The sequence below is a fragment of the Sinocyclocheilus grahami genome, unplaced genomic scaffold, assembly GCF_001515645.1.
Source record: "Sinocyclocheilus grahami isolate Dianchi unplaced genomic scaffold, SAMN03320097.WGS_v1.1 scaffold857.1, whole genome shotgun sequence".
Taxonomy (NCBI): domain Eukaryota; kingdom Metazoa; phylum Chordata; class Actinopteri; order Cypriniformes; family Cyprinidae; genus Sinocyclocheilus; species Sinocyclocheilus grahami.
In genome coordinates, this window is record NW_015506036.1 from 311,375 (window position 1) to 326,206 (window position 14,832).

At 39.2% G+C, this 14,832-nt stretch overlaps 2 protein-coding genes across 2 annotated transcripts in view; one reads left to right on the forward strand and one right to left on the reverse strand.

Moving 5' to 3' along the window:
* Window positions 1-1,953: 1,953 nt before the first annotated feature.
* LOC107563096 (dual specificity protein phosphatase 22-B) lies at window positions 1,954-12,169 on the reverse strand. Its single transcript, XM_016247880.1, has 7 exons — window positions 12,022-12,169; window positions 10,164-10,197; window positions 9,988-10,070; window positions 8,328-8,377; window positions 3,595-3,669; window positions 2,894-3,065; window positions 1,954-2,252 (listed from the first exon to the last, which is right to left on the reverse strand). Exons 1-7 carry the CDS (start codon window positions 12,040-12,042, stop codon window positions 2,127-2,129), a joined length of 561 nt encoding a protein of 186 aa, XP_016103366.1. The 5' UTR covers window positions 12,043-12,169; the 3' UTR covers window positions 1,954-2,126.
* Window positions 12,170-12,891: 722 nt separating this feature from the next.
* Window positions 12,892-14,832, forward strand: part of LOC107563075 (receptor-interacting serine/threonine-protein kinase 1-like) — a 12,361-nt gene continuing 10,420 nt past the window's right edge. The window contains 3 exon segments of the mRNA XM_016247859.1: window positions 12,892-13,284; window positions 13,363-13,519; window positions 14,448-14,632. Of these exon segments, the coding sequence (XP_016103345.1) occupies window positions 12,899-13,284; window positions 13,363-13,519; window positions 14,448-14,632 (728 nt within the window). The 5' untranslated portion in view covers window positions 12,892-12,898.

A 14,832-nucleotide genomic window follows, 5' to 3' on the forward strand; every position in this document is an offset into this window, starting at 1 on the left:
ATTCTTAAATAATGAAAAGCGCGTTAGGTGGAGAGATGGGTGGAGCGTTACGTGGAAGCGTCTTTCTCCAGCACCATTAAACAGAGCTGAAGACTTCAGAGAAACGCGACAGAACCGCAAGAATAAACATCCAGCATACGGGAAATCCCTGCGAGACGCACAAACACACACACGGTGGAACAAATATCTGTCGATAAAATATGCCAGAAAATCTCCCGGCGCTCGTCATCACAGTGATCCTGGTGTTTGATGTTTGTTGATGTAGGTTTGTTTGCTTTGAGGACATTCACAGCTGCTGAGCGCAGAACCGCACGGGGGCCACTCGCTTATTCCCATCAGAAGGGGCCAGTGTCACAGTCATTGTGTCTTATGTGGTTTTCAACCTTCACAGAGCTTCTCGGGGTCCGTTTATCCCCCAGAATAATATCAGCAAATTGCTGAAACATGAACTCGTCAAGTATTTGATATCAAGTCACTTCAAATCTGTTACCAATCTGTTTCGAGCTCCACAGTGTTGAATCTGCTGCCCCCTGCTGTCCGACAGAGAAATAACACTGGAATTACCTTATTATCTTATTTTTCAAACTAAACATTTCTATTCTTTCTTTATGTTACTTTGACATTAAAACAGGTCCTCGGCTGATCCAGCAAGTGCTAAAGGGATATTTCAACCGAAAATGACATTTCTGTCAGTATTTACTCATCCTTAGGTTGTTCCAAACCTGTATGTGTTTCTTTCTTCTGTTGAACACAAAAGAGCATATTTTGAAGAATGTTGGTAACCAAACAGTTGCTGGTAGCCATTGACTATTGACTAATAGTATTTAATTTTTTTGCATACTATGAAATAGGGCTGGTCAGTATATATATAATATATATATTTTCTGTAAATAAGGTTGCTATGACATCTACATTTTAGAGACATTTAGAGATTCAGATAAATTTCACAATACTCAGTAATAAAAAAAAAAGCAAAGGACAAATACAATAGAAAAAAGATACAAATGGAACAAACAGAAATAATTAATAATTGAATGTAAAATAAAACAGCATAGTCTCCACTGTAAGAATTAAACTTCTTTTGTTTCTTATTAAAGCTACAAAAGTCCTTCAGTCAAGAGCAGTGAGTGATTTTCTCTTCTGTTGTTTGATTTCACGAGTTCACACTTTCTTATAATTAAATAAAGGTAATGCGTATTTGGCGTGCTGTCCGGGGAGAGGGCTCCGAGCTTGGTGTGCAGCCTGGCCCCCTCTCCCCGCTCCCGAGTGCTTCTCCCCGTGCTGGGGTAGAAACTATGCTGAAGGTGCGGGGTCGGGGGGGCGGAGGGATGCTGAAAGTCGAGAGATAACGGAGGTAGGACGTACTTGGTTATTTATAGGAGTTTTCTCTTGCGCTCAATCACTAATGATGAACTGGCCGTGTTAATTATCTGTGCGTGCTCCTCCCGAAATTTGTTTATAAACATCACTTAATGTTAAGCACACAGTCGGCAGCAGGAATATTAGGCTGCTGTCACTTTAAGAGCTGCACGGATCCAATTTACTGCTACACACCTATTTTCATTCTCAACTGTTTATGTTCATATATTGCATAACCGATGAGGGTTTATGTGAATAATCACCAAGGGCCGCATTTTGACACATTTTTGCATGTATTTGTGCGTTTACGCTCACCTTAAGCTAAAAGATGACTTTAGTGTCCGTTTTCTTTTTAGTCTCTGAGCGCGTGCACAGAAATCCTCCTGAGGAACAGCACAAGTCCTCTTTCATGCTTTTAAAACATGAATCAAGCACGTCACGTTAACATGATTTTACGGATTTGCATGTGAAATTGGGCTTTTATTGAGGAGCAAAAGCGCTGGAAAGGGGGCGGAATGGGGTGCAATAATCATTTTATCTCAAATATAAAAGCAAGTCAGAGACCATAGTAGTATAAATCAATTTTTATAATATAACTGTAAAGACTGAACAACAAAATGCAAATTTCCCTTTAACATCGCATCAGTAGTAAACAACATTAAAACCTTGAATATGTCTTATTTACAAAAAGTGTGCATAAGTTAATAAACAGTGCTGTGCCATATCAAACCCTCATCCCAGACGTCAGGAATGATCTGTGCGATCTCTCAGTTGAGCTCAAAGTCCTCGTCCGCCAGCTCGGAGGAGCTGGGAATCTGCGCCAGCAGGTTATGAACGTCCTCCTCATCATTAAAGGGGTTTTCCTTATACTCCTCCTTCAGCCACTCTCTGAACTGAACACAAATCCACAATTACCAATGAATGCATGAATCTGGATCACGCATTTACACAAACATATTAACCCTATAAAGCCTACTGTCTCATATTTGATACACACATTTTTAAGGCCTCTAATTTATCAACATGATTAACTTGTTAATAAAAACTGTTTCACACTCGATCTACTGCATGTCTTCTGTCTCTGATTGAGAGTTTAAGTCAAAGCTCTTTTAGTGTAACTGCTTCAGCTGGAGCTTCTCGTGTCAGATCTTGACTGGTTTTGATCAAGTAAAGGTCAGAATAACTGCAGTAATATCTCCAGATGAACACTTACTGGACTGAAGCAGCTCAGCTTTACTTGATTCTCCATCAATCATGTTTTAGAGTCTCAAATCTGATCCTCAGGATCTTTTGAGGAGCGTTTGTTTCCAGCAGCTTTACTTTCACTGTTCCTCAGTGGAGGAATGATCTTCACAAGATCATATATATATATATATATAGTCTAAAGGTTCAATTAACTGTTCCATTTTATAAAATGACTATTATTTTATATATCAGGCTTCACAGGGTTTATCAGAAGGGCCATTGTCATAATTTGAGGTCAGCTGAATTATAGCTGATACAATAATTTAGTCATAAACAGTGGAGGAATCACCTGCTGTAGCTGGCTGGTCTCAAACTCCTGCAGCTGGTTCTGGAAGCCCATGTTGGGTGAAGCACAAGGTCTCGCCACCTTCACCGCAGCCAGAGCCTCCTGCCATCCCAGAGTCGTGATGGTCATGACATACGCCACCACCAGCGTCACGCTACGCGACACGCCAGCCAGACTGGAGAACATCAGATCAAATGTCACATTCAGCAAATTTACTAACGTGATTTTAACATAACAGGCCGGTTGCCTTTAGAATAATTACAGGCGATTACTTATGATTGTTCATACTGTAGGTTAGTGATCAAAAACGAGCTCCTAACCCTATGCATGCAACTTAGTCGTGCAACTCGAAGTCACAAGAACATAAGATTTCAGAGAAATACTACAGACTTCATTACGTTTTTGAGAATGAACCACTTTGCCCGCAGTGGTGTTATAGTCTCACATCAAACAGAGGCTTGTGTTTACTGTTGTTTTGGGAAGTTCAAAAATAGCCCGCCCCCCCTTGACACCTAGTTATCAGCTGTTCACATGGTCACACTGGGCTCGATTAGGGCTGGTATCTGGGTTGAGTGCACATTTTGCTTCCTCTTAAAGTAGACTCGTATATATTCATGCATGGAATCATATGCATACCTAACATTGGTTCATTTACAGTGTTGATTCAATAGCCTGAGGACGTACAGTGCAAACCCTTCACTTACCAGTGAACCAGACAGCCCTCGCCTTTCAGTCGGGACTCGTGCATGAATTTAATGCTCTTCTTAAAATGCTGAATGCTGCGGAGGGGAAAGAAACAGATTATGTCAACTTCATGCAATTCTGTAGAGAGAATCAATGTGAAGGATGCTGCATTGAAATCTGTGCTGATCAGCTGGCCTCCATCTACACACAGATCTTCAACAGATGTGCGAAGTCCCTTCCTGCTTCAATGCTCCACCATCATCTCCATTCCAAAGAAACCCAAAATCACAGGACTTAATGACTACAGACCTGTGGCTTTAACGTCTGTGTTCATGAAGTCGTTTCAAAGGCTTATCTAAAGGATATCACTGGACCCTTACTGGACCCTCTGCAGTTTGCTTAACGAGCAAACAGGTCTGTGGATGATGCAGTCAACATGGGACTGCATTATATCCTACAACATCTGGACAAATCAGGGGCTTATGTGAGGATCCTGTTTGTGGACTTCAGTTCGGCTTTCAACACCATAATTCCAACAGCCCTCCAGATCAAACTGACCCAGCTCTCTGTCCCTAGCTCCATCTGTCAGTGGATCAGCAGCTTTCTGCCAGATAGACAACAGCTAGTGAGAATTGGTCAATTCAAATCCAGCACCTGCACCATCAGCACTGGTGCCCCCCAGGGATATGTCCTCTCCCCACTGCTCTTCTCCCTCTACACCAACGATTGCACCTCTACTGACCCCTCTGTCAAGCTCCTGAAGTTTGCAGACGACACTACAGTCATCGGCCTCATCCAGAACGGAGACGAGTCTGCTTACAGACAGGAGGTTAAAGAGCTGGCTGTCTGGTGCAGTCTTAACAACCTGGAGCTCAACACGCTCAAAACAGTGGAGATGATCGTGGACTTCAATACACAACACTATTTATACAATTATTTATTTAACACACCATGCTTCTTATTCGCATTTCCTTGCATTTGTACATATCATACCTGTACACACAAATACCATGTTGTCTATTTTTGTATATTTTCAAATATTTGTTGTATATTATTATTTCCTATTTACTTATTCTATGTTTACTATATGTGTCTTTTTACTGTAATCTGCTTGTGCTGTGGAAGCTTCTGTCACCTAAACAAATTCCTCGTATGTGTAAACATACCTGGCAATAAAGTCTTTCTGATTATGATAAAAGTGTATGCCTTCAGCACAGTGGACATTTCTTCGCATTAAATCATCTGCCAAATGCATAAATGTAAATGTTAATACTCTCAGAGAGTAGCTGAGAAGCTAAAAATGTACGCCCAAAAAAATAACAATTTAAAAAAAAGTCAGTGCAGCTGCCGTTAACCATGAAATTGCAGGTCAAACTGACTCGCGAACATCATAATCGTAATAAACATTTTGCATGCACATACACACATCCCACAACACCTCAGAGTTTCAAAACTCTGCAGGCTTGTTCATAACCCTAAATGAGAACTAATTATAATTTTAAAAATCCTACTTTAACAAGTTTTTCCAACAACTCGATTTTGTACACGGGTTGATGTATGAATGTCACTGGTTTGTTTTAATATCTTGTTATCTAATGCATTGACATTCAGACATTAAGAGATGCTTAAAAGGATAGTTCACTCAAAAGATATTGTCTAGAATGTTTCTGAACTGTTTGTTTTTTATTTGAATGTCAATGGTTTCCAAAACAACTTCTGCTGTGTGAAAATAAATAAATAAATATAAATAAAAATATCTCCTTTTGTGTTCCACATAAGAGAAAAAAAAACTCATACAGGTTTGGAACGACATGAGGATGAGAAATTGATGATTTTGATGATTGATTTTTGGGTGAAATATCCTGTTAATTGTGCAAAAAAAAAAAAAGAAGCATTTTGGGGCCACTGTAGTACAGTTTAAGTTTCATGTAGATTCCGTAGAGGTTTTCATTCAGACTGTGACGCCGACAGTGCTGTTCCTCCAGCGGTGGGAAGGTCGTAACCATAGCAGTAAACAGAGAATTACGAGACATCCTGTGTACATGATGTTTTCCAGATGCAGATTACTCACAGCAGCCAGCCGCTCTACAACACACAGCTTTTACAACTTCAGTATTTACTGCCTTCGCAATTCCTGACAAAATTGTATTTAGTCTTGATGCGGAAACTCAAACGAGTGTGTACTTAAATGCTCAAAATATTTCAGTAGGTTTTCAAGCGGAGCCAGTATGAAACAGCATTAAAACACTGGCTTAAATATACAATTCTTAATTAGCAATTCTATACCCTCATCACACTCAATCTAATTATTAACAAGTGAAAGCCCAAAAATTCAACTTAGGCAAGTTTGTTATTAAAGGGGTCATGAACTGCCTTTTTTAAAATTATTTTGTACTGTTCTCTGAGGTCCACTTATAATGTTATCAAAAGTTTTACACCAAAAACATCATAATTTAGAAGTAATCTTTATCATTTAGTTTCTGCGTAGACCTGCGTTTGCCTCTGTCGTAATTTACACTACATGCGCGAATCGGTGGGCGGGGCTAAACGGACAGTGCTGTAGACTCGGTGGGTGGAGCTAAACGGGCAATGATGTAGAATATGTGGGCGGAGCTAAACGGGCAGTGATGTAGAATCGGTGGGCGGAGCTAAACAGGCAGTGGTTTAGAATCGGTGGGCGGAGCTAAACAGGCAGTGGTTTAGAATCGGTGGGCGGGGCTAAACGGACAGTGCTGTAGACTCGGTGGGTGGAGCTAAATGGGCAATGATGTAGAATATGTGGGCGAGGCTAAACGGGCAGTGATGTAGAATCGGTGGGCGGAGCTAAACAGGCAGTGGTTTAGAATCGGTGGGCGGGGCTAAACAGGCAGTGGTTTAGAATCGGTGGGCGGGGCTAAACAGGCAGTGGTGTAGAACTGGTGGGCGGGGCTAAACAGGCAGTGCTGTAGAAGCAGGCGTTGATCTTCTGTGGAGGTGGAGTTTAGCCACACTATTACGTCATAAAGTGGCACATTCCACAAGCTGTCATTTTGGCAAATTGGCTTCAATATAAGCTGTTTTTAGACTAAAGAGAAAGTTTTGAGTTCTGAAATGTACAGGATGTTTTTATAGTACAATGATCTCTTGTATGTCAAAAGATCAAGGGAATTTTGGTTTCTCAGGTCATGAACCCTTTAAAAATCATTACTACAGTACATATAAAAAAAACATGAGTTTCTATCATTTCAAGGCCTTTGAATGATCGGAGCAACTGAACTGTAATGGTTCTGGTCTCTTGTTTGGTGGACTCTTTTTTTTTAGTTTATAAAGGTAAATTAAAGCCTAAATTAAATTGGTTCATTATATGAGGTGACTGTGTCTCTTCAGAAGGCTTGGATTAAGTTGCTTGATTCATATGGATTACTTTTACAATGTATTTTTGTACTTTTTGAAACATATATAGGATGTAATGAGGTTACAGTGATCATCACTGAGTGACGAATGATTGACATTTCAGCACTTCGGTTCGTGTTAAGTTCATTTTTGAGAAACACACGTAAAAAAAGGAACAAATGTTTGTAACCTCGCACACAGAAATCCATCTTACAGATATGAAATCCATCAGGAATCCACTCGCTTCATTATGGTGTGTGTTCGTGCAGAGAATTTCTTCTTTTTTTTCACTTCACTTTTAAAATAATAACAGATTTTAGGACCTGAGAAGAGACCTCAAGAAAAAATTGATCTTTTAAGAACTGAAAGGTTGTTTGAAGAACACAGAATGGTTCTACGATGGCGTCGCTGCGAAAACCCCCTTTGGTACCTGTATTTTTAAGAGTGCAGATGCGCTATAGATATTTCTAGGACTTTTACAGGCCTTAAAATAACAATTATAAAATCCCCTGATATTTACATGTTTTCCATAACTGGGGAAATAATGTGTGCTACTAATCTCTGACAATGTTGGGTTGACATCTTCCTGCTAAAACCTAATGGATTGCTTGTGTGTGTGTGTGTGTGTGTGTGTGTGTGTTTAAGAATACATTCATACAAAAACTAAAATTGTTCCAAGAAATAAAAAAAAATTCACCTTTCTATTTGCATATTCTCCTTGCAAGAAAAAAAATACAGATTTTTTTGGTTTGAAACTGTCCAGATAGTGGCAAGAAATCCAGAAATCTGACTGTGGTTTCTTTTAAGCATGCAAAGAGGCAACAACACCACGGCAGGTACGGCGGCATTTCCTCCAGAACATCCATCCTTTTGACAGGACCAGGATGAGAAAGGGCTGGGTTGGTCCAGTTTGGTTAAAGAGGGTCAGTTTCACATTACGCATGGCCGGGTTTCGCAGGCTCATAAGGGTGACAAGAGAGCTGATGGTAAATGGGGGATAAAAATAAAGGCGTAGTGAGACCAAGGCATCACTGCAGAACCCAGCTCACGACTTCCTTCCTGCACCAAGAGGGCCACAAGAGGAAGTGTGTGTGTGTGTGTGTGTGTGTGTGTGTGTGTGTGTGTGTGTATGAGTGCGCGCTCAGGGGTGTAACTAGTTTGATATGGCATGAAAAACTAACATCACAGCGTTAGTGTTAGTGAAGACTGAGGAAAAGACAAGAGGGAAGAGCATGTGTGAATGCAGAACTTATAAAGCGTTTGTTTATAAAAAGCATTTACATCTTCATGTTGCTACAATGACTCGCGCTGCCCACTGGCGGCCGAGAGAGATCGGATAGCTATTAGTGAACGAGCCCATCAGAAATGCATGCCTACTCACAGGTTTTGTGTGGGCGAATCTGCTGCTGGGATACAAAGATAAGTCATCTCCTAAAGAAACAGAGGAAAGACAGAGATGTGCTTTAATACGCCTCAATATCACATGCTAAACAATGATAGAGTATAAAGAAAGACATAGAGGGTAAACATATTGATGTCAAGAGCTCTTTGTTGCACATGCACAACATGTTTTATTTCTGCTAAGCGTTCATTTCATAATAACTCAAAATAATGCATGCATAAATGCAATGCATTTCATTGTTTTACTCTCACGTCTTCACAGGTCTCTGAAAAGCACCATGCAAGAGCACAAAGCATTCAGCACAAGTACATTTGTGCAGAAGGGCTCGTTTTCCTGTAAGAGAAGCCCTTCGCTGAGAAAGTCTACTTTAGGGTCTCTGCAGAATTTCCTGAATCAAATAGAAGAGTTTTTAAGACCTGCATTAGATCTAGATTAAACAGGCTGCAGCACATTAAAATTCAAAACAGTGTTATTGCAAGTTTGAAATTCTCAAGACGTGTTTTACTAAATATATAGAAGTAATATATCAGTACATAAGAATTAGAGGTCAGTCGATGCAGGACTTTGCTGATATTTAAAGATTATTGTTCTGATTGTTGTAATATCTATACATTGCATGTTAAATAATGTTTTTAGTCTTTGCTTTCTGGGACTATAAAGATAATATAAAAAAAATTTTTAATTATAAACAAGCCCAAAATACACCAGGACTTTTATTTTGAAAGGTCTATACTTTACTACTTCTAGCTGCTCATTCAAACAGATGAGGGAGATAAAATATGCACAATTACAACCTTCTACAATATATTCAAATATAATCACCATAAAGTAAACACTGTCATAATTCAATAATCTATTGACATAAAAGCACAGTATTCATTGACTGAGAACTGTTCTGAAACGGTGAGCCTGTAAAATGCAAAACAGTGCTACGTTTGGACTTTTATTTCATTAAATCATACGTTTTAGGATGTAGGATGTATTGAGGTTATTGTTTTAACTTCCTCTTAAAATGATAATTAAGACTGTTTCTGCTGCTTGATTCATCAACACAGAACTGAAGCCAAACCCTAATGCAGCAAAACTAATTCACTGAAGAGAAAGTGTTTGTGTGTCTGTCACTGTGTTGAAAGTGTAACCTGCAAAACAATGGGTGATTAGTTTACTTCATTATTTACCATGCTTCATAAAAGCCTGCGTTGCAAGAAATTCCATGTTTACATTAAAGTACAAAATTATTCATAAGTTTCACCTTTTGTATAAATGGTAATGAAATTGAAAGACTAATTGTTTTGATATTATTTCATTATTTAAATCTGTAATATATGTCAATATGGTATTACTGTAGAAATGTAGCAAATTGCTGTCTTACTCGGTTTTGTATTATGTTAGGCTTTGAAGTTAAGTTTTGAAAATAATATGTAAACATGTGCAACGGAGTGCATTTTGTGCCAAAGCAATGGAAAATGATGCACAGTTTAGCTGCATGGAGATTAAAAAAAAAAAAAAAAAAGGGACCCAAGTATTGAAAAACTGGCCCAAGGAAAAAAAAAATGACCCAAGTATTGAGAAACTGGTCCCAGAGACAGTAAAAAAACCTCACCGTACTTTAAAGACATGAACTAACGAGTCGCACTACCTGTAAAATAGGCGCAGCGGTGTCATGGATGGAGAGGATGTGTGTGATGCTGTTTCTGGCTAATTGCTCCCGGTCTCTGGCATCTGTAAGAACACATCCACACGTTTATCATCTTTCCGAACCATGCACGCACTTATTAAAATGGTGTTGTGGATTCTAGCCTTGTCCATTCTTACCTTTGAAGTTACCCAAGTACAGGTCTGGCAGAACCTGGAACCACACACGCAGGTTTGTTCAGTCACAACCAAGCCACAACACAACTTAGCATCACTCAGTTTTCCTAAAATCAATGTGTTTTTGTGTGTTGGTTTCAAACATCAGTTCAGAACTGATACTGTATCATTTGCTGTAACATTAAGCACCCATTATTAGAGTATATTGCATTTTGTAATGCTTGTAATCAGATCACAGGTACTTTTTTTATGGATTACATGATTACTTATTATTCACACAATGGCGGTAAATTATTCATAATTTATTGATTCTTCTTTTATTCTGTTATGTTTGCAGACCCCCCCTTAGACATGAATTATGTTTGAATTAAAAAGTTATTCTTCTGAAATCAGTGTCAAAATACAGAAAGTTCTCATTGTGACCAGGAAGAAGGACTCGCATTTTAGTCGGAAGCAATGGTTTAAAGTTAAAAACGTCTCGATGGATTAGTTTCTTCTTTTGTCTTCTGCAGATGTTAACTGATGGACTGGAGTGCTGTGGATTATTGTGATGTTTTTATCAGCTGTTTGGACTCTCATTCTGACGGCACCCATTCACTGCAGAGCATCCATTGCTGAGACACTGATGCAGTGCTACATTTCTTCAGATCTGATGAAGAAACACACTTAATTACATTGCTAAGGTGTTTTTATGTGGTCATGTTGCTGTGAGCAATTATTAGCGCGTTGCTATGTGGTTGCAAGGTTGTTGTTTTTTCCAGTTGCTAAGGCTTTCTAGTAGTTATCGCATTGCTGTGTGGTTGCTAGGGTATTGCTATGCAGTTGTTAAGGCTTTCTAGTAGTTAACTTGTTGCTGTGTGGTTGCTAGGGAATTGGTATGCAGTTGCTAAGGTTTTCTAGTAGTTGGCATGTTGCTGTATGGTTGCTAGGGTATTGCTATGCAGTTTTTAAGGCTTTCTAGTAGTTAGCTTGTTGCTATGTGGTTGCTAGGGTATTAGTATGCAGCTGCTAAGGCTTTCTAGTAGTTAGCTTGTTGCTGTGTGGTTGCTAGGGTATTGCTATGCAGTTTTTAAGGCTTTCTAGTAGTTAGCTTGTTGCTATGTGGTTGCTAGGGTATTAGTATGCAGCTGCTAAGGCTTTCTAGTAGTTAGCTTGTTGCTGTGTGGTTGCTAGGGTATTGCTATGCAGTTTTTAAGGCTTTCTAGTAGTTAGCTTGTTGCTATGTGGTTGCTAGGGTATTAGTATGCAGCTGTTAAGGCTTTCTAGTAGTTAGCTTGTTGCTGTGTGGTTGCTAAGGTATTGCTATGCAGTTTTTAAGGCTTTCTAGTAGTTATCGCATTGCTGTATGGTTGCTAGGGTATTGGTATGCAGCTGCTAAGGCTTTCTAGTAGTTAGCTTGTTGCTGTGTGGTTGCTAGGGTATTGCTATGCAGTTGTTAAGGCTTTCTAGTTGTTAGCTTGTTGCTGTGTGGTTGCTAGGGTATTGCTATGCAGTTGTTAAGGCTTTCTAGTTGTTAGCTTGTTGCTGTGTGGTTGCTAGGGTATTGCTATGCAGTTGCTAAGGCGTTCATGCTGCTGTGTGGTTGCTGGCGCGTTGCTATGGTGTTGTTGCTTTCTGGCCCAAATCAACTTAGTCGAACTATTATGATGTTCTTTAGACAAATCTCGGGTCCCTCCTTCAAGACACATGATTTTAGGAATCGTTCCAGCCGGCGTGCTTAAGTAATAAGTCAATAACACAAGTATATGAGCAACAGTGACGCTTTCCTTAACCAGCATCACTAATAAACACCCTTCCAGCATCAAGATTGCATTCCCTCTCAAAGTGATGGAAGGAGAAGAGGGAAGTCATGCCCATCTACCTTATTTATTCCGTTTCCCATGCCACACTGTTCGCAGTGGCTCGTGTTTCAGGAGTCCGCTTGTGTCGAGTGTTTAATCGCTGTTTATGTTGTCGTGTCGAGCGCCTTGACGAGCCTCTCTTAAAGGCGCAGTGCACGCTATTACCGACACCAAGCACTGTTGTTCATATACGCGTCTCGTGACGCAACTGAAGTTTGATTGAATTACTCGCAGTGGTTTCATTCTAGCAGGACAGTTTGGAAGTGGATATCTGTAGCACAGATTTAAACGAATAACTAGTTATTTTAAAAATGCACAGGCAAAAAGGGTTTGGATACGACAGAGGGCATTTTTAGGATTAATAACATGTTTTCCGGAGCACTTGATTCTGATCGGTCAATCCTTTTTAACGCTGTTTTGTAAATGTTTCTGCGCTGTTTCTGCATGTAAACCAGTCAAATTAAAATAATTCCAATTGAAATCTATAATTCGTGTCCATTTATTTATTTATAAATATGTATGTATTTATTTCTAAATAAATCTGCAGTTTCTATTTACTCACAGCATTTGATTTTGAGATTTTCGATTTAATAAACTTTTTGTTTATTAAAATGCAATATTTAAATGTTCATTTCTCAGTTACTAGATTAAAACGTGCGCTGGTGATCTGGTTTTCTGCTGGTGATTATGTTTGTCTTCCTGATTTTTACTTTCACTTTGTAACCTAATATCCAGGAAGCGAAGGAGAAGTGCATATAGGCGTTATGTTACACGGTAGGTCTTACACTTATGTACTGTTGTGTTTCTGAACACTTTTAAAGATGGTTTATCTAATATCTGAAGTCAACTAACGAAGAAAAAGTTGCATTGTTTCTGATTATTAGATGGAAAGCAGAAATGCCATATACAACCTTTCGAATATCTATTGATCTTCTAATGTGTTTCTGTGAACTGCAGTTTCGTCTGCGGCTCTTCATTCAAACTTTGATCGTCGGCAAATATGCAAATAGTTTTGTCCGACAGAATGTTCTTCTTCAGCTAACTCTGGGTTTCATTCTGGAGTTAGTCTGCTCTGTCACATGTTTGTGTTGCTCTAGGGAAGCTGTCTTTAGGAAGAGAGGAACTATGGCTACAGCAGCGAGCCTGAGTCTTATGAAGTCTGGAGATCTGATCAAGAAAGAGCCTTTGGATTACGGAGGGTTTGGGGAGGTTTACCTGTGTTACCACAAAACCCTGGGCCAGGTGGTGCTGAAGACGGTCTACACCGGCCCTCCGCGCAACGGGTGAGTGTGGAGCATCTGCTCTGGCTTCAGATGCTCAGATGCTGTGGGAACTGACTGAGTTGAATGTGTCTGACTCAGCCGGCAGAAGCAGTCTCTTCTGGATGAAGGCAGTCTGATGAGCAGGTTAAGCCATCAGCGAGTGGTCAAGCTGCTGGGGGTTATTCTGGAGGACGGAGACTATTCTTTAGTCATGGAGCTCATTCCTAAAGGAAACCTGCTCACCATGCTGGAGACGGTAACTGGTGAAATATACATGAAGTTGCATACATTTTTATCTGTCCAGAATGTCCAAAAACGCATTGATTGTGTCAAAACAGGGTTAGCCCTTGTGCATCCGTTTAAAAAGGTTAAACAGAGCTCCTTAGCTGACGAAATAGTCCATGTCATAAAATATTATATTTTAATATGTTTTTCCACTATCATCGGTGCTGATCATAACTACCAAAACATCAATTTTCAGGATTTCAACCCTTTAAATGTTTTAAGTTTGTTTACGTAATGCAACTGTTGCTTAAAAGAAAAGACAAAAATCTATTATTTTCCATATAATAAATGCTAAGATTTTGTTTTGGATTATTACAGTCTTGCATGTCAGTGATTAGCAACAGCATTCATTTTGGTGCACTATTTATTTTTTTGTGCAGTGTCAGATTTTTTTAAAAATACCATTCACATGAACACAAATTTGTAAGTATACGAATTTATATTATAAAATCTATGCTGTTTGCATTAACACACATTTAAAAAAAAAAAAACATTTGAAAAGGCAAAAATGGTTCATTGTTCATGAACATGAGTGTGCTTGTAAGCTTACAATAAAAGCTATTTAAAGGACAGCAGCATGCGTAGCGGTATTGATATCTTGATGTAAATGCAGGATCAGATCAAGTGTCTTTAATGTGCAAAATGGACATATCTCAGGTGAATGCTTTCAACATTTCTGAACCCCTATCACTGTATTCACCTGCTGTCCAATATAACCTGCCCTTGCATGCACTAGTATACAAATATTGTTTGCTCCATTACCTGATTTGCATAATTCCTTTAGAGAATCACAGACAGTGCATGCAAAAAAACAATTCCTCATTCAAAGCGCTTCATGTGTAGTGAAAATGTGTCACTTTTTGATATCTTTAATAGTTTCCTTATGTTTGGGGTTCCAGGTGCCTGTTCCAATATCTGTGAAAGGGAGGATCATTCTGGAAATCGTGGAGGGAATGGTTTATCTCACGGAGAACCAAGTCATTCACAAAGATCTCAAACCAGAGAACATCCTGGTGGACAAGAACTTCCACATAAAGGTGTAGAGTTTATCGCTGAATTCCCCACAGAACTCCCTTTTTAAAAAGTTAAATACTCACATTATTGAAAATAAGTACCCATAGTTTAGATTATGGTCTTTTACAAAGCTACTACAATGTACTATTTAGTTACTAATATGTGACCCTGGAGCACAAAACCAGTCATAAGGGCTAATTTCCCAAAATTGAGATTTATGCATCAGCTGAAAGCTGATAGGACAATATTTGGCTGAGATACAACTATTTG